At 47.6% G+C, this 19756-nt stretch overlaps 1 protein-coding gene across 3 annotated transcripts in view; it reads right to left on the bottom strand.

The window, feature by feature from the left end:
• The window catches only part of TLL2 (tolloid like 2), a 207481-nt gene that overhangs the window by 4599 nt on the left and 183126 nt on the right, over positions 1–19756 (bottom strand). For all 3 annotated transcript variants that reach the window (XM_059729666.1, XM_014605001.3, XM_059729667.1), the window contains 6 exons: positions 17072–17232; positions 14548–14728; positions 11876–12001; positions 9192–9319; positions 3339–3552; positions 658–908 (listed from right to left, as the gene is read on the bottom strand). In XM_059729666.1, the coding sequence (XP_059585649.1) occupies positions 658–908; positions 3339–3552; positions 9192–9319; positions 11876–12001; positions 14548–14728; positions 17072–17232 (1061 nt within the window). The remainder of the gene's footprint in view (positions 1–657; positions 909–3338; positions 3553–9191; positions 9320–11875; positions 12002–14547; positions 14729–17071; positions 17233–19756) is intronic.

A 19756-nucleotide genomic window follows, 5' to 3' on the forward strand; every position in this document is an offset into this window, starting at 1 on the left:
GGCAGACAGCTTGTCAGTCACCATCCCCCATTCAGCCCTTATTACTACTGTGAAGGCTGCCAGGATGGGTGCAGTTAGTGCTAGTCATGGTTACTGATACATAGATGCCTTATACGGAATAACTATTCTCCAACCATTTGGGTTGGTCTAATAAAAGATATCAAATTCACCCAAGCAACCTTGTCTGCCTTATACGGATTCAAACATTCATGCATGCTTTGTAAGTATTTTAGGGATGAGTGCTGTGATTTTGCCTCATGTAAGCTCACTGAAGTCAGTGAGGCCCTGTAGAGTGCAGATTAGCATAGATGACAGGCTTTGTTTCTCAAAAACACAAACCAGCCACCATGCCCATGCAGTTCAACAGACCCTTTACACTAGTATGCTGGGCTTTCTCCAATCTGCCACCTCCCTGCTTGTTATTTCCAGGAAAAAGCAACCTCTTCTCCTGGTTATCTACTCACCTATATTTTCTCCAGCAGTCATCCTTCCGCATCAGACCCTCTGCAACACTTGCCATCTAAGACTTTATCCCACTCAACCAGAGCATCTTTGCCAGGTCCCCATTTAAAATGTATAGTGTGTGCTGGCTTCTGACCACAGGCATTTTTTAACACATTTCAAACATAAGAAATCTAAGACATTAACAACGCCTACCCCCGAGCCACAGAAGCGTCCCAGTCGGGGTGCGGTGCTGTCATAACCATCATAGATCTCCATGTAGTCATAGCCGCAGTCAGCTTCCTCTTCTATTTCAAATGTCTGAAATATTAACTCGACCCCATAGCCATCCTCTGCCACGATCACCCAGTCACAGTTGGACTGGCCCGGGTAATTGTTATCCCCAAACTGAGCATGGGAATACAGGTCTTTCATTTGTACTTCAGCTTTCAGACGCCCACCACACTCTAGAGCAAAGACAGAGTACATTGTATGGTCTCCTTCATGTGTTGATTCACATCAAGCAATGCACATCTCCCTCCAATTACACCATCCAGCCCCACTGAACCCCTGCACAATCTGTGGGGAGGAGCACCAGCTTTGAGGGTTTGCCAGTGGCAAACACTAGCATGTTGAGAAAAAAAAAACATGCATGAAAATCCTAGACTCAAATACTATTTGCCAGGTATGTGAATAGGGAGACGTAACAAAGATGGTGTAAAAATGGATATGCACTAGTAAACAGCTTATGTTTCATAGTTTCATAGTTGGTAGGGTTGGAAGGGACCTGAGGAGATCATCTAGTCTGACCCCCTGCCGTGGCAGGAAAGAGTACTGGGGTCAAACGACCCAGCCAGATGTTCATCCAGCCTTGTTTTAAAGACCCCCATGGTAGGAGCCAGCACCACTTCTTTTGGAAGTTGGTTCCAGGTCCTAGCTGCCCTGACAGTGAAATAGCGCTTCCTAATGTCTAGCCTGAAACTACCCTCCGCTAGCTTGTGTCCGTTGTTTCTTGTAACTCTCGGGATTGCTCGGGGGAACAGGGACTCTCCCAATGCCTGCTGGTCCCCCTTGACTAATTTGTAGACTGCCACTAGATCCCCTCTCAGCCTTCTTTTTTGGAGGCTGAATAGGTTCAGGTCCCTCAGCCTCTCCTCATAGGGCCTGCCCTGCTGACCTCTGATCATGCGGGTGGCCCTCCTTTGGACCCTCTCCATGTTGTCCACATCCCTCTTGAAGTACGGCGCCCAGAACTGGACACAATACTCCAGCTGCGGCCTGCCCAGTGTCGCATAGAGGGGGAGGATCACCTCCTTGGACCTGCTTGAGATGCATCTGTGGATGCATGAAAAGGTATGGTTGGCCTTCCTGACCGCGTCCCCATTTCGTCTGCCCATGTTCATTGTGGCATCAGTGATGACTCCAAGATCCTTTTCTGTCTTGACACTGGTGAGAAAGGAGTTCCCCAGCCTGTAGGTGTGCCGCTGGGTCTTCCTCCCCAGGTGCATTACCCTGCACTTGTCAGTGTTGAACCCCATCCTATTCTCATTGGCCCACCCCTGTAACCTGTCTAGATCCACTTGCAGCCTGTTCCTTCCTACTAACGTACCCACTTCACCCCACATCTTAGTGTCATCTGCAAATTTGAACAGGGTGCTTTCAACCCCCTCGCCCAAGTCACTGATAAAGATGTTGAATAGTGCGGGCCCGAGGACTGAGCCCTGGGGAACCCCACTGCCCATATCTTTCCAGGTTGAATAAGACCCGTCCACCACCACCCACTGGGTGCGGCCCACCAGCCAGTCAGTGACACATCTGACTGTGTAGGCATCAACACCACTGTCTCCTAGTTTCTTACTGAGAATGGGGTGAGAGACCATGTCGAAGGCTTTCCTGAAGTCCAGAAAGACTATATCCACTGCAACACCTGCATCCAAGAACTTGGTGACCTGGTCATAGAAGGCCACCAGGTGGGTTTGACAAGATCTGCCCCTAATGACCCCACGCTGGTTGCCCCTGAGCATAACCTCCCCTGCTGGCCCTTCCTGGACATGTTGCATGTGTACTTATAATAACTGTATGTGAAAATGACTCGTAAGGAGTCTGCCTGTGCATGCATGCGTGGGCAGTGGCAGAGACTCCAAATATAGAGCCTCATCTGTATCCTTGTAACTCTTTGGGTACAGTGAAATGACAAAACAGACTAACTTGCCATGCCTCCCTAGCACATGTTTTTCCCTCTCCTGTAACTTCTTGCTATACTGAGTCTCTCTCTTCATAGTGGAGCCTCCCCATATTTCTGTCTTCTCTCAGTCTTCTCTCAGTCCTTCCTGGGTAGGCAAAAGCTGGTGTGTATTCTCACATCTGTCTGTGGGAGCAGAATGATCTGACAACCATGACACTATCAGCAGCATTCCCTCTAAGCTGTGCGGCATGCACGGCCACGCAGGTGTGCCTGGCAGTGTGGCATGAGTGCACCTGCACAGCCATGCACACCACACAGCTTAGAGGGAATGTTGACTAACAGGCTAAGAGTTGAGCATGTATCTTACTGCCCTTCTCTCAGCCAGCCAATGTCAACTGCACAGCTTGCTTTATGCTGGTGCCTCAAGACCCTTAAATAAGCATTTCTGATTTTAACAACAGAGATGCCAGAAGGGGCACAGAAGTATCCCAAGACTCCAGTAAAGAAAGAATGACTGGCATAAATGGTAGAGGACAAAGGATGTTCTAAAAGTTTTTTGGTATAAGCACACAATTGCTGAGGAATGTCTACTTTGACCTACCTAGTCTCAATAGGTGCTGCCTGCTTTAGGGAGTCTGGCTTCTCCTGACAATAAATCCAAGGTTGAAACCTTCTCATTATGCTGAAGCATTCAGAAGGAAGACCAGCTTACCTGTGCTGTGTTTTGCCTGGAAGCCTTTTCTTTGCACAGAAGCATCCGAGTAAAACCTGAGGAACATCTTGTTAGTAGAAGCCACCACAGCATCTGGTTTTTTGCTGCCACAGAAGCGGCCAAGAATAGGAGACTTGCTGTTGGGTCCATCATACATTTCCAAGTGGTCATATGCACATTCCTGGTGCTGTTCAATCTCAAACTCATTGAATGTCTGCAAGGAAAGTGTCAACAATGAGAATCTGGGTTTTGCACAAAACATAAATCAAACAAATACCCTGTGATATTGCATTTGCAGTCCATCACAGAGGATGAACTGCAAAGCCAGACATACCAGGAGAAATACTGCCTCTCTGTAGGGTGTTTGTTTCCTCTTGTAACATACAATCAGATACAAAGAGCAGAGTTACTTGCTTTCCTAGAAAGGGTATTAATAGACTGGCAAAACTCAAAAGCTAGGAGATACCAGACTGAAGGCAGACTGTGTAACTTTAACTTTGCCCCTGCATGCATATACAGTATGACAGCTTTTAATTACATGATCATATACTCCCCCCACCCTTCCAAGAACCCTGCCTCATTCAAGAATTAGATAATTACTAAATATTTCTTTTTATCCGTCTCATTCACCATCCAGCCTCAGACTGTATATACCAGTTGCTGTCCAACCCCTAAACTGAGAATAAAATTACAACTTTTTTCAGGGGCATTTTTATGGCACACTCACCATTGTATCTGAGTGCTTCACAAACATAATGACTTCATCCTCATAACGCACTTGGGACATTAGGTGGTGGTGTTATCTCAACCTTACATCTGTGCATGGACACTAATGCCAAAATTGTCAGAAGCATCCACCGTAGTGTGTACCCAGCTTGAGAGGTCTTAACCTTAGACAGAACTTTATGTTCATGCACAGCTCCAGATTTCAACCAGAGTTGTGTGTACTCAACACTTCTACAAACCTTGTCCCCAGAATCTCCCACTGAGCACCCAAACACAAGAAGCCCAAAATTAGAGCCACTTGTGAACAAGTTACTTGAAGTGACTTGCCCAACGTGTCAAACTGGACCTTTATGGCAGAGGCAGGGATAGAAACCAAGTTCTCCAGCGTAGCATTCAACCTCCTTAATCCTGAAACTACCCACTCTCTGTTCCTCATTCACTGCACACTGGCTAACTTACAATGTAAGTGATGCCACAGACCTATACATGGTCTCCTTCAGTAAACAACACTTGTCCAGTACACAGGGGTAAGGTAATTAAAGTCAGTCTCAGAATGTACATGCAAAGCGGACGGAATTAAAGTTGCAAAGTACTACTAGCTGTGTCTGACCAGCTTAGACCAGACAGAAAACTACCAGCACACTTCAAAGCTATCCTAGGAGCAGAAACCAATTTGTACCCTTCACATGTGCAAAGCCATTCCCCTAACTGTGACTATCTGTTCTTCTGCAACATCTTCCACACGGGTGGACAAAATACAGCCCACGAGCTGGATCCGGCCTGCCAGGTACTTTCATTCGGCCTGCTAAACCCCGCAACAAATTGTGCCTTGCCCAGCCCTTCTGCCCGCAAGGGTGGGAGTGAAACACCTATACCCGCCCCCAGTATATCCTATTATGCCTCACTCCTACCCCTGTGGGCAGAAGAATGGGCCCTGGTAGCATGGGGTGGGACTGCTGCTGCAGGCTTCCTGGGCATCCCACTCCCTCCAGGCAGCAGGTTGGGGGGGGGGGGGGGGGGGGGGGGAGGGCTATAGCTGGGTGGGAGCATGAAGTGCGGAGCATGGGGCTGGGGCTGGTTGCAGCACAGAGCCCTTGCTCAGGGGGCCAGAAGCAGTGTGGACCTCGTCTGGGCAGGGTGTGGGTGTGAGGGGGGAGGGGTATGGGGACCCGACCCCCCCCCCCCATTCCCTCCATGGTGCACAGCCCTGGCAGGCAGTGGGGGGCAGCAGCAGCAGCAGCAGCGGGGGGCGGGGGCTCTGCTTGGTGCTGGTTTCTGGCTGCTGGCTCTGGCCAATGCTGTATGTCACAGCAAGGAGCACAGCCCCCACTGAGCCATTCATTTCTCCAGCGCTCCCCATACTCATGGGGCACAGGAGGGAAGCCCCAGGCACTGGGGCAAGGAAAGCAGCCAGCTCCAGCACCTGGGGCTTCCCTCCCGTGCCCTGCGAGTGTCGGAGCGCCGGGGAAACAAATGGCCCAGCAATGGCTACGCTCCTTGCTGCAACATGCAGTGCTGGCCAGAGCCAGGCAGCAGTGCCCCCACCTGCTGCTGTGCCACAGGGGGAGTGTGTGTGTGTGGGAGGGGGGAACACCCCTCCCACTCTCCCTCACACCCCATAAACCACACACACACATACAGTGTTGCCTGCACTGACTGCAGGAGAGGACAGTGTGTTGCAGAGGCACACACCCATACCCCACAAACACCATACAACCCCCCAACATACCCTATTCTCCCCCCACACACACCCCCACCCCTCCATATGCACCCCCCCACACACACCCCCCCCCAGCATAAACACCTCCACACTCCACCACACACATCCCCCCATACACATACCCCCATATAGACAGAAAAGTAATGAGTAGGTGGAGGGAATGATTTACTGCTGCATAAAGCATCAGTAAAACAGTAACCAGAAAAAACAGTATTCCATTTTGGTTCCACATTGTAAAAAGGATGTTGAAAAGTTGAAGCAGCAGGGTAACCACTGTCTGTAAATTTATGGAAATGGAAAGCACTGTGAAAGTGTGAGTATTCTTTTTAAAAACAGGTAAAAGTCGGACATCTAATGGCATCTACTTACAAGTATTTGACTATTGTCTTTTTAGCTGCAATTTTACATCCATAGGTTATGTCAAGAATCCCCTTAGTTTGTAAAAGTGAAAGGTTAAGAAGGGCAAATGTTGCTGGAAGAGGTGAAGTTGTGTTTTGCTGACAAGGAGAAAGGGGGGCATGTAATTTAGACTATGCTGCATTTGAGGATGGATGGTCTTGTGCAGGGGTGGCCAACCTGCAGCACAGATGCTAGAGCTGTGTGAAGCTTTGATGCTGATTTGATTCGGAGGAGATTCGGCTTGATTCCACAGACGAATCTCCAAATCCAAATTGGATTTAAAAGAGCTCCCAGCTCTTTAAAAAAAAAAAGCAAAAAAAAAAAAAGTTCTGCACTCACCAGCTGCTGCAGCAACCTTGGGGCTTCTAGGGGCTTGTGGCACAGCCCCCCATGCAGCGTGGGACAGTGGGGATCACCTCCCCAAGTGGCAGGAGCTGATGAGTGGGTGCTTTTTTTTTTTAAAGAGCCAGGAGCTGGGACCAGGCGGGGCAGCCATTGATGGCAGTGGGAGAGTTGGGGATAGGGCCAATTCAGAGATTTGGTTGATTTGGCAGTGGCCGAATCTCCAAATCAGATTTGGCTGAATCAATTTGGGACAGTGATTCAAATCACCAAATTGAATCACTGTCCCCCAAATTGGCCGAATCAGAATCCAAAGCGAATACTAGCAGCTTCACAGAGGCCTAACAGATGCCACAAGTGGCATGGGCAGCCTCTGTGTTTGGTCAGGGAGGGAGCAGGAAATACAGTGGCACATAGGGCAGGGAGCATTCTTCAGCCTGGAAAAGCACAGGCTCAGGTGCGATCTGATGGCCACCTATAAGTTTATCAGGGGTGTTCAACAGGATCTGGGGGAATGTTTGTTCACCAGAGCACCCCAAGGGATGATAAGGTCGAACGGTTATAAACTCCTGCAAGACAATTTCAGACTGGACATAAGGAAGAATTTCTTTACTGTCCAAGCCCCCAAGGTCTGGAATAGCCTGCCATCGGAAGTGGTTCAACCACCAACTCTGAATGCCCTCAAGAGAAAATTGAATGTTTATCTTGCTGGGATCCTATGACCCCAGCTGACTTCCTGCCCCTGAGGCAGGGGGCTGGACTCAATGATCTTCCGAGGTCCCTTCCAGCCCTAATGTCTATGAAATCTATGAGCAGAAAGCAAAGGAGGGGATAGGGCAGGGATGGGATCAGAAAGCAGAGCAGCAGATTGAACATGGTAAAAGGATTGGAATGGCACTCAGGGAGCATGCAGGGCTAATTTCTGGCACACCTGCCAAAAAGGCTGGCCCTAGCTAGGAACACCTGGGTTCACTTCTTGTCTGAACCCTTGACTTCCTGCATGAACCTTGTCATGAACCAGGGGTTCCTGGGGTGTTTTGCATGATTTCTTGAGTTTATTTTACTAATGTGGCACGTGTAATCTCTATGTGTAGGTAACATTGAACTGTGTTCAACCTTACTGTTCTAATATCTGTACAGACTGTGGTATTTGATATACACATAATTTTGATATATTTTATATTATAGCCAAGGCTGTTCCAGTGGGTCAGTGATTATTGTAATAGGCCCTCACCTATTCAAGTTTAGAAAAGGCAATTGCTGAGAATTTGTATTTGACAGGGGTTTGTTGACACATCACACTTGCCCATGTGCTCCCAGGCAGAGGAGCCAGGCTGTGACCAGACAATGGTGAACTTCCATTTTAAAAGGAAAAACTCTAGCAGGAGATAACACCTTGAAACAGAGAAACTGTACACTGGAGTAGTGAACCTCTATATCTGAAAGGAGGCACATGTTCCCTTGGTCTTAACAGGATCAAAAAAATCATGTAGTCTGGTATACATGCACCTTTTGGGGGCAGGAAGTTATACCTTTAGCATAGTAAGTTTACATCTTTAGCATCATGTGAGTCCCATTAGAATCGAAGAGGTGACATATGTGACTAGCTGGAGAGGCAACTGTATTGAAGCCTCTGGTCCCTCAGCCAAAGCAGGCTGAGAAAGGAAAGCTGACAGAAGAACTTGCAGAAGGTCCTGACAGAAAGGTCAGAGGCAAAGTATACTATCTAAACTGTCAAAGCTGCCTAGGGACTGCATGTGTGCAGGGTAAGAAGAGGTTATTGTTCTGATATTTTCTCTTGTTTGTTTGCTCATAGATCTCTGTGTGTATCTCAGCATATCATTACTGATTTATTGCGCTGGTTCTTTTTTTTTTTATAATAAATAATTTTGTTGGGTTTTTTTACAAACTACTTGTCAGTGATACTTGAGATCCCAGAGTATCTGACCATTCACATTAACCCATTCCATGGAAATGGGGAATCCATCTTTTCTGAGCATGTGACCAAACAAGGGTGTGTTTCTTCTAGCTGGCAAAATTCTCTTGTCTAAGGACTGCCAAGACCTAAGCAAGACAGGTAGGGATGAGGCTCCACAGCCAACAGAGTTGGCTTTTGGCACACCTCAGTTGCTCCTCAGTGGTCAAGCAGCAGACAAGGGCTTGGGGCAGAAGGGCACTCCAATTTGTGGAAGCACCTTGGGAGTGCATCTCAGAAGGTGCACCCAGGCTGCATCAGAGCACATCACAGACCTGAGCAGCTCATTTAACCTACCCTATATCTCAGTCCCTTGCCTGTAAAGTGCAGATAATACGCTTGCTCACAGGGGCACTGTGAGAATAAAGTGATGTGGAATACATGGATGCAACAGTGAGAAGGCCTTGACAGACAGAAACTTAAATATGAGTAAAGGGAGGAGCAAAGCAGGCTTGCAAGTGCTTTCTGTAACTGTATTTAAGGGGTATTAACTGCCCCACAGCCCTTCCCTTCACTCCCTGTAACACCACACTGGCTCCATTAGCATGACCAGTTCTACCTCCCAGCACACACAGGCCTTGTGTATAGAATACCATTCACTCAGAGTGTATATGGCCTAATAGGAATCACTGTTTGGAAACCAAAAAGCACCTATAATTCCCTCCCCTCACACCTGACCCTGGTTACTCACTATTTTTACACGGTGCCCAGGTGTTGCAGATATATCCCAGGTACATTCTTTCCGGCTAGGGTACTTGTCAGGCCAATTTGGACTTGATATTGTTCCTTCTGCACTGCTCAGTTTGTGCTCACAACCAGCTTGAGAAGAAAAATCAATTAGCTGGTCAATCATCAAATGCAGTCAACTTTACTGTAGTGCATTGGCAGTTCCTCCCAACCCCTGGACTCAGAAAAACAGGGAAAGGATTTAATCACTGATTATAATCTTTCATAACCAGTATGTGTAACATTCTACCCCTGGGTGAATCCGATCAGCTGCAGAGACTGAACCTACCACCTCTGAATGTAAACTCAACTGCCTGAGCTTACAGAGCCAAGGGCAGGATACATTTGATTGGAAGACTTTCAACTACTTGTATTTGTGCTACTGTCAACACTGTCAGTGGGAACTCAGGAATGGGTATGGTTTACAAATGTATCACCTATAAACTCAGGGTGGAAAAGGGTGAAGATGAATCTTGCATTTCATGCTGTTGCTTTCTTTCAAAACATGTTTCAACTCTGCATCCAGTGTTCACCAGGATTAGGCATGTGCCCCTTCTCTCTTACCACCCTACTCCTATGTACTCCACAGCCTCTGTCCAGTATTGGAAAGCCTTTGGAGCACAAGAGGTACTAGATAACATGATTGGTGAGTGGGGGGCAGGGTGCACAAACAGCTGCTGGGAGGGGTTGAACCTCTAAATGTTGTTCACCATCAGAAACAGTATTTGGAAAGCTTAGCCTTGCAAATTTCTAGCTTCTGCTTGACTGGAGTTGGATTTTATTCAGGTTCATCTGGTGGCTGCTTAGGAGCCCTGCTAAAGAGACCCTGTGGTTCCCATCCAGATCCTAACAATGTTGAGCAGTGGAGTAACAAGCAGAGGTGGTGCTTGGTAGGCCTGTGCATATAGGGAAGTATTTGATTTGGATTCAGCCGAATTGGAGGACAGTGATTCGATCTGGAGATTTGGATCACTGTCCTGAATCAATTCAGTTAAATCAGCTTCAGAAGATTCAGCGCTGATTCAGAGAGATTCGGTGATTCAAATCAACTGGGGAGAGGCAGGCATAGCTGGGAGGCTGCAAGTTCTCCCGCGGCTCCTTTGGCTATGCCTGCCTCTCCCCAGGCAGAAGGAGCCACAGGAGAAACCCCCATGGCTGCCCTGCCTGGCCCCATCCCCCACTCAGCCCCAGCCTCCCGGCACTTTAAAAAAAAAGAAAAGAAAAAGCCTGCACTCACCAGCTGCAGAGCTCCCCTGTGCAGTGCCAGAAAGTGAGGAGCAGCGGGGCTCGCACCCCCTCTGCCTGGCATTCAAGTGGCAGATGCCCCATGGTGCAGATGCAGTATGGCTCGGCAGGGCGCTGTGCACTGCCTGAGAGCTGGGGTTGCTGGGGCTGAGCGCTGCTGGGCTCTGGCTGACACATGGAGGCGCCCCAGCTCCCAAGCGAATCAAACTGGGATGTGGGGAATCAAACCAGGGGCTGGGGGAAAGTTTGTTCAGGTCCCTGAACATTTCCCCAGTTCCTGCTTCAGTTCCCCAGGTCCCTGATCTTTCCCCCAACTCTCTGATCGCTTCCCCCAGCTTTTACTGGGGGGGGGTGTGGGCTTCTAGATGATGTAGGATGACAGCAGGCTGCCACTGCCAGCTGGCAATGGCGGTGGCTCTGGGCTATTTCCCCAGCCAGCAGCAGCATCCTGCTGAAACCCCGTGCACAGAACTCAGGGCTGCACCCCATGTGAAGAGCTGGGGAAATGATCAGAGAGCTGGGGAATCAAACTGGAAGCTCTAGGTGACACATGGAGCCGCCCAAGCTCTTGGATAGTGCGCAGCACCCTGCTGAGTTGTGCTGCACCCGTGCCATGGGGCAGCTGCCATGTGGGTGCCAGGCGGGGGAGGCGATCCCTGCTGCCCTCACTGTCCCATGCTTTGTGGGGTGGGGAGGGCTCTTCAAAGGGTGTCCAGAGGTTGCAATGGCTGCTGCTACAGCCAGTAAGTATGGGGGGGGGGGGAGGGGTGTTCTTTTTTTTTTTTTTTTTTTAAGTGCCAGGTGGCTGGGGCAGGGTGGGGGATGGGGATGGGTAGGGCAGCCATAAGGGCTTCTCCTGTGGCTCCTCCGGCTGTGCCTGCCTCTGCCCCAGTGGACGGAGCCACAGGGGCTCTGCCCTGCTGCTGCTTGCCCCCTTCCACCTGGAGCGAACCGCACCCACATCACGCCCCCCCTGCCCCAGCTGGGCAAGCAGCAGCAAATTCTATACCAAAGTATCCACTTGGCACTAATCACTATACAGAATGTATTTTGTAATAAGATTTTAAACTCAGCAGGTATGGTCATGATTTCTTTGGGGGCGGGGGAGGGAGGTTGGATAAATAATAGATTGACATAATGTAAAGGGTTCTAGTGAACAGGCCAAGCCTTTTCCCCCAACGTGCCAATGGGCTGTAGTCAGAAGTGGATACAGGTGGGGTGCAGTAGTGCAATTGCATGTGCTTTGAGTCCTGCTCCATACAAACCTTGTAAACAGGTTCCTATTCACCATTTCTTATTCATAAATCAACATTCTTTGGCTGCCTTATTTACTTTGTTTCTACAAAATTAAACAGTGACTTAAAAATAAATCTTGGATTCCTGGGTGCAGCCAGCATGCCTCACCTTCTTTGCAGTCGTGGCCATTCTCATGCAACATAAACCCATTCCTGCACTGGCAAATGTAGCTCCCAAAGGTGTTGATACACTCATGCTGACAGCCTCCATTGTCTTTGGAGCATTCATCCTTATCTGGAACGAGCCAAACAAACTATGCTTAATTCCATGCTAGAAGAGACAGCTAACCTTGGATGCCAGCTGTGAGTTCTCGAGGCCTTTTACAAGCCCATCTTCCAAAGTGGCAAAGAACCAGCACAAACCCCCATCTCTGCATTATGTCCAATCACCGCTCCCTCCCCAGTGCAAGTCCCTTTTCATGTATAATAACTCTGTATCCATTAAATACTCTTTAATTATACTTAATTAAATGAGAACAGATTTCATCCCCAGCAAAAATTCACTGGCCCATCTATATCCTTGCAACTCATACTTCTACGCTAATCCACACGCCTTTCTCACTACTTATCATATCCCAGCTTTCCCTTCATTTTGCTTTCCTAGCCTCCTTTCATATGATAGGTCCTTAATTCCACCCAACCCTGAACATCCTATCAGCTTCTCTGCATCTGTTCCAGTCTGGGTTCATTTCTCCTGAATATAGGTGACCAGAACTGTTATTTCAGATAAAGTTTCACGAGCACCTCTTCAATGGTATTCATACTTATCCATGACTGATACATCCTAGGATAACCTCTTAAGCACCTTGCTACAAGGTGCCATTGAAGCAAAATACTCAGATCCTCCTAAAAGAGCATGTCAGCTATATGGTTAACATGCAGAGCTATGACAATAAGGATTTAAAAAGTTTTCTGGAAGGGACCCACACCTGCCTGGCTTTATGGCAAAAGTCAGTCCTCTTAAGGAAGGTCAGGAATAGATCAGGGAGCTAAGGGAGGTCAGGAATAGATACCTTCCAGGGCAGGTTATCCCATCCTGGCCTGCCTCATGGTTATGGTAGAGGAGGGGTGTGTTAGGCCTGTGCGAGTCGGCAGCGATCCAGTCCAGCTTCAGATCTGGCTGCTTCGAATGGCCACGATCTGATCCAGAGCTCCGGATTGGGTTTCCGCCGCGATCCAGCCGAAGCGGCTCCGAAGCTTCGAAGCTGCCTTGGAGATCTGGCCATAGGGTATAGTGGGGAATCAATGAATGAAATATCTATAACTTTGTTGTTTTTTGTCCAATTTGGATGAAACTTGCAGGGATGGTAGCCTCTGCTGAGAGCATGAAGCCTGCCAAGTTTCAAGAAGACCAGTGCAGGGGTTTGGGGGGAACTGTACCCCAAATTCTTGAAAGCCAAACTCAAGTCACGGCTGTGTGTTACAACACAGGGGGGTTAAAACTGCAGGGCTGGTAGCTCTTACTGAGGCCACAAAGCCTACCAAGTTTCAAGGAGATAGGTGCAGGGGTTTGGGGGGAACTGCCCCTCAAGCTGTGGACAAGCAAAACTCGTGCCATGGGTGACACTGTGTGTGTTAAGGCGCAGCGGGATGACAGCTGCAGGGATGGTGGCCCCTGCTGCGGCCATGACGCCTGCCAGCTGTGGAGGAGATTGGTGCAGGGGGGGTCTGGGGCCCTGCACCCTTAGCTGCTGACAACCAAAACCCATGTCAAGACTGTGTCTGTCTTGGGGCACTTGATTGTCTTGATGCTTTCCTCTCCTGAGCCTGGTTTTGTAGGTGCTAATTGATGCTCATTAAGTCATTATGTAATAGCTAGGTCCTGTGTATTGAGCTGGTCCCTGAGTCCCTGGTCCCTCAGTGACTCATGACTGATTGGTAACTGGTAACACAGCAGTTTAGCAGCCCGGCCTGCAGTAGTGTCTCCCCTCCCGCCCCAGGCCAGAGACAGTCAGTCCCACAAGCACCCATGGCATAAGTTTTGTTTGTCTGCAGCTTGAGCAGCAGTTCCCCCCAAACCCCTGCACTGATCTTCTTGAAACTTGGCAGGCTTTGCGGCCTCAGCAAGAGCTACCAGCCATGCAGTTTGGACCCCACTGTGGTGTAACACACAAACGTGACAGGAGTTTTGCGTTCAAGAATTTGGGGTACAGTTGCCCCAAAACCCCTGCACTGATCTTCTCAAAACTTGGCAGGCTTCATCCTCTCTGCAGGGTCTACCACCCCTGAAAGTTTCATCCAAATTGGACAACAAACAACAAAGTTATAGATATTTTATTGTTTCCCCATTATACCCTATGGCTGAATCTCCGAGGAGGCTCTGAAGCTCTTCAGGAGCTCCGAACCGCTTCGGGAAGCCTAACGAGGCCAGTGCTTCCCCCCAGATGTGCTGCTTCAGACCCCAAAGTGTCCAAAGCTTCTCTGGTTCTGAAGCTCTGACTGAAGCCTCGCACAGCCCTAGGGTATGTGTGGAAGGGAGGGCTTGCATCTTCCTCAGAGGCAGCAATTTCTGTATTGGTGGGGTACCACACTGCAGATGTTGTACCATGAACATGCACTGAGCAAAATCTATCACCAATTCTTGTGTTGAGAAACAAGGGAAAAAAGGAAGAGGGACACTAAAGGATGTTTTTTATACTGCATGGTACATATGATGGGGCTCTGGCAACACCACCATTTGCTAGGATAAATAGCAGCATGATATCAGCTCCCATGAAGCTTGCCCTATTCCTGGTCACAGAGGACTGAGAACTTTCCTCCCTGAGAGAAAAGGCCACATACCAGAGAAGAAGTGAACTTTGAATCCCTTTTTGGATACAGTGTTGTCTGATTTGAACTCCAGTCTGATGTTGTTGTTATACGATGTAATTACTTCTGGCTTCTCTGAGCCACAGAATTTGCCGTGGAGCTTGGAGTCTGAAGCCAACCCACTACGAACCTCTACATAGTCATATTTACAGACCTGCCAAGAGAGGGAAAGGTTGCTTGCCACAAGGGACTTGTACATAGCATTTCAAGTGCAAAATACAAAAACAGCTTGCTGAGTGACAATAAAGCTGACGCAATATACAGCCTTGCCTTCTGATAACACAAAAGCCTGCTCATGTGATGTCATTAACCTCCTGACTCTTCTTATAGCATAGCAGCCAACAGTGGCGAAAAAACATGTTAGGGACTATTTAGAAAAGCTGGACATATACAAGTCCATGGGGCCAGATGGGATGCACTCGAGGATGCCGAGGGAGTCAGCTGTTGAGATTGCAGAGCCACTGGCCATCATTTTTGAAAACTCATGGCAATCAGGAGAGGTCCCAGATGACTGGAAAAGGGAAAACATAGTGCCCATATTTAAGAAAAGAAAAAAACAAGGATCCAGGAAACTACAGACCAGTTAGCTTCACCACAGTCCCTGGAAAAATCATGGAGCAGATCCTCAAGGAATCCATTTCTAAGCACTTGGAGGAGAAGGTGATTAGGAAGAGTCAGCATGGATTCACCAAAGGCAAGTCATGCCTGACCAACCTAACTGCCTTCTACGATGAGATGACTGGCTCTGTGGGCCAGTAGATGTGGTATATCTTGATTTTAGCAAGGCTCTTAATACAGTCTCCCATAACATTCTCCCAGGCAAGCTAAGGAAGTACAGGATGGATGAATGGACTGTAAGGTGGATAGAAAACTGGCTGAAGCATGAGGCTCAAGGATTGCAATCAATGGCCCGATGTCTAGTCGGCAGCTGGTAGCAAGTGGAGTGCCCCAGCTGTTGGTCCTGTGTCCGGTTTTGTTCAATGTCTTCATCAATAACCTGGAAGATAGCATAAAGTGCACCCTCAGCAAGTTTGCAGGTAACAGCAAGCTGGAGGGAGTAGCAGATATGATGGAGTGTAGGGCTAGGATTCAGAGTGACCTGGATAAATTGGAGGATTGGGCCAAAAGAAATCTCGTGAAGTTCAACAAGGAGACGTGCAGTCCAGCATGTAGGATGGAACAACCCCATGCATTGGTACAGGCTGGGAGCTGACTGGCTGGGCAACAGCTCCAGAGAAAAGGACCTGGGGGTTACAGTGGACAATAAGCTAAATAAGAGTTAACAGTGGGCCCTTGTTACAAAGAAGGCTAATGGCATACTGGGGTGCCTTGGTAGGTGTGTTGCCAGCAGGTCAAGGAAAGTGATTCTTCCCCTCTATTCAGCATTGGTGAGGCTACATCTGAAGTACTGTGTACAGTTTTGGGGCCCCTACTACAGAAAGTATGTGGACAAATTGGAGAGAGTCCAGCGGAGGGCAACAAAATGGTGTGGGGGCTGGGGCATATGACTTCTGAGGAGAGGCTGAGGGAACTGGGCTTATTTAGTCCAGAAAAGAGAAGGCTGAGGTGGGATTTAATAGCAACTGTCAACTACCTGAAGAGAGGTTCAAAAGAGGATGGAGCTATACTGTTCTCAGTGGTGACTAATGACAGAACAAAGATGAATGGTCTCAAGTTGCAGCAAGGGCAGCTTAGGTTAGATATTGGGAAGAATTTTCTCACTAAGAGGGTAGTAAAACACTGGAACAGGTTACCCAGAGGGGTGGTAGATTCTCCATCCTTGGTGGTTTTTAAGACAAAGCCCTGGCTGGAACGATCTATTTAGGGCTGGTCCTGCTTTAAGCAGGGGGTTGGACTAGATGACCTCCTGAGATCCTTTCCAACTTTAATTTTCTATGATTCTATGAGCTGCATTTATCACAGTGCTTTGGTTCTATTTAAAATTACCTAAGGTAATTTATGTGGCTGTATTACTATAGACCCTTAGTGGCTTGGGTTTTTCAATATACTTCTGTCTCCAAATATTCCAGTTACTTATGGAAGTGCTGTTAATCTTCCTATTTTACAGATAGAGAGCTACAATCTGTTCAAACTCCAGCTTTAGCAGAACAGGTTATTAAACCTGCTTCTATGAGGGCCCAGGCCAGGGTCCAAGTCTTTGGACCATCCATACATGGTACATTTCTTGATTGTCAGTTTTCATTAATCCTCCTATGAAAGTGCTCCCCTAAGAAGATGGGTTTAATAGAAGCTAGGAATGGAAAAAAAACCCTATGATTTTGCAAAGGTAGTACAGAAGCAAAACCTATTCATAAAAATAATTAGCTCAATCTACCTCAAAGTCCTATAGATTTCAAAGAAAACGGTTTAAGTTTTTTTTTGAAGTTGTTCATTAAGTCAGTTGTCTGAGAAGCCACCAAACTAAGACACAACACAGCATCTGTAGACTAAGCTGTTATCAAATTCCAAGTTAACTAATGATCACACAGTTACATACATCATTGCCTTCCAGCTCAAACACTTCAAACTGCAGAGAGATCCGGTACTGGGCCGGAGCCACCACCTGCCAGATGCAGTTTTTGTTAGTAGGATATTCCTTCGGCCATCCAGGGCTAGTGATGGTCCCATTGAGCTTGGAGATGAAGCCCCCACAGGCAGCTGGAGAAGGAACAAATGAACACAAGGTTTATCTGGTTCAATTCTGACATAGAAGAGATCAGGGCTTGCTGTGGGATAGGAAACAAGTCAGGCCCAAACTGGTACCCCTCTCTTCAGGGTGTATGATGGCAGGGTGCAGGGGGAGATAGAAGTTGTTTCATAGCTTTATCTTTAGCTGGTATAAATCACCCCAGCTCATTGCAGCTATGTCAGAGCTATACAGATTTATCCCCACTGAGGATCTGGCCCACAGAATTAAGTTAACCTCAGAGGATATGTCTCCAGCAGACTTTAGTACTGCGAGTTAACTGACTACCAATTAACTCCAGGAAATTAACGCCTCTTAAAAAGGCTAGCTGCCTATTCCTCTCACCTTTTTCTAGGATACAAACATTTGCCCTTTGCCTTGGGAACCAGCCTAGTGGAAATTTTGCAGCCCAGATAAAATGTGTGGCAAGCATCTGTACTCATTTCCGCATATTTTTCTACCCTTAAGTGGCAGCTAATTAACTAGAGATAAAAGGTTTGTTTTCAAGACATTTTTCCTTAAGCCTTCCTATCATCTACAGATCACATCTACCCTGGGACAAATTGAAAACAAAGCCAGAGTGTCTTAGGCAAAAAACACCCATTGCCATCTGTAGCCTGTTACCTGGAGAAATTCATCTTCACTGCAAAGAAAAGGTGTGTTCTTCACATCAGTGTGAATAACTGGAATTTTTCCCTCTACATAAAATCTTAACCAGGGATCAGACACAGGCAGCTTTTACCTGGAAGTAGCTAGCTGAGGATGGAGAGGTCTAGGTCTTGACTGCTGGCCTACAGTGAAAAACTACTGGGCATATCTACATCTTCATTAATGTGGTTTAGGTAATGTGTATTAAATCTACTACCTGCATTGTGAAGTACTAGAAAAATGCATATCAGCCTATTTTAATTTGCATTAGCGAAAGAGCACAGATTTTTTGTGATGCTTTAATGTGCAGTAAAATAGACTAATGTGCAGGTGTAGAGGCGCCCATTAGGGGTTTGCAAAGTGGGCCCTATTCAATTCAGATTCGACCCAAATCATGGACAGTGCTTTGATTTGTTGATTCGGATCACTGTCTCTGATTTGATTAGGCCTAATCTGAATCTGGAGAATCAGTGATTCGGACATAGACACAGCTTTAAATGTTTTTTCTACGTACCCCCAGGTACCAGTGTGGCTTGTGATCGCTGCCACGCTGGGGCGGATGGAGCATCCCACAGGAGTGTCAGGGGGCCCTCCACGTGCTCAACGGCGAACCCAGAAGTGGATCAGAAGTACTTCCAGTCCACTTCCAGGTCTGCTGAGGAGCATGAGGGGGGCCCCGACCGGCTGTGAGGGGACCCTGGGTGCCTCTCCAGACCCAGGAAGCACCAGTCACTGAGCCAGGGGGGCCCCGGTTGGCCCCCCTGCACGCACCCTGGCAGATCTGGAAGTGGACTTCTGGTCCACTTCCGGGTCTGCTGCCGAGCACGCTGGGGAGCCCCCGCACTTCTGTGAGACGCTCCATCCGCCCCAGCATTGCAGCACTCACGAGCCAGCTGCTACCTAGAAGTATGTAGAAAAAACATTTAAATATGTATTTATGTATGAATCTTCAAATCTTTCTGAATCTCTCTGAATTGATTCGGAGGGTTCAGATTCAATTCAGAGAGATTAAAGGGTCCTCTGATTTGATTCAGATTCAGAGATTTGGCCACCAAATTGGGCTGAATCTCCTCCAAATTGAATCAGGGACTGAAGCTTCACCCAGCCCTAGTGCCCATGATGTCCTGTCATCATCAGCATTCTACAGTGAGGGAATTACTTGGAGTTAGGAGGCAGAACACATGCTACTGGGGGTGGTGATTTTGGTGTTTTGTTCCCTTTTTTTGACAATAAGATTAATCCTTATTGATTTATTGCCCTTATAATTTCTATGGACTTGTTACCCTTTGTACTAGGCATTATTTTTAGTGCCTTATCTCTAGAGACAGTTAGAAAACAAAACAAAGTCCCTGAAATATTTTGATTTCTCTCCAAACTTTCCAATCAGCTCTAATTATTGTCCTTTATACATCATAGAGAACCACGACTTTTACCCTGGGCCTGATCTTTGTCTGAAAGGCTGGGGCAGCCACAGCTGGCAGAATTCATGTCTGAATAACCCAGAGCTAGTCCGTGCTAAGAATGGAAGCTCTGTTAATATACATTATCACATTTAGATTATCTTCTAGGAAAGATGCCCTGATTTTGCTAAGGGATTGGGCTCTTGACTTAAAATCTGTTTTTATGAGATAGGCATTTTCTGCAGGTACCACCATAGTTCCCTGTCCCCCCTCCCTGCCTCCAAGAAAAGCAGCCCAGGAGTCTTAAGCCAGTCAATATTCAGAGTCAGCTTATTTTCTCTTTTCTGCATTGTCACCAGTGCACAACATGTGGTACAGCAATACTTGGAAAAGCTAAAGCTATTGTTCTTACCTGTATCAATACATTAAGACCACATTCCTATTTTCT

Source organism: Alligator mississippiensis, chromosome 6, assembly GCF_030867095.1.
Source record: "Alligator mississippiensis isolate rAllMis1 chromosome 6, rAllMis1, whole genome shotgun sequence".
In the NCBI taxonomy this organism is placed as follows: Eukaryota; Metazoa; Chordata; order Crocodylia; family Alligatoridae; genus Alligator; species Alligator mississippiensis.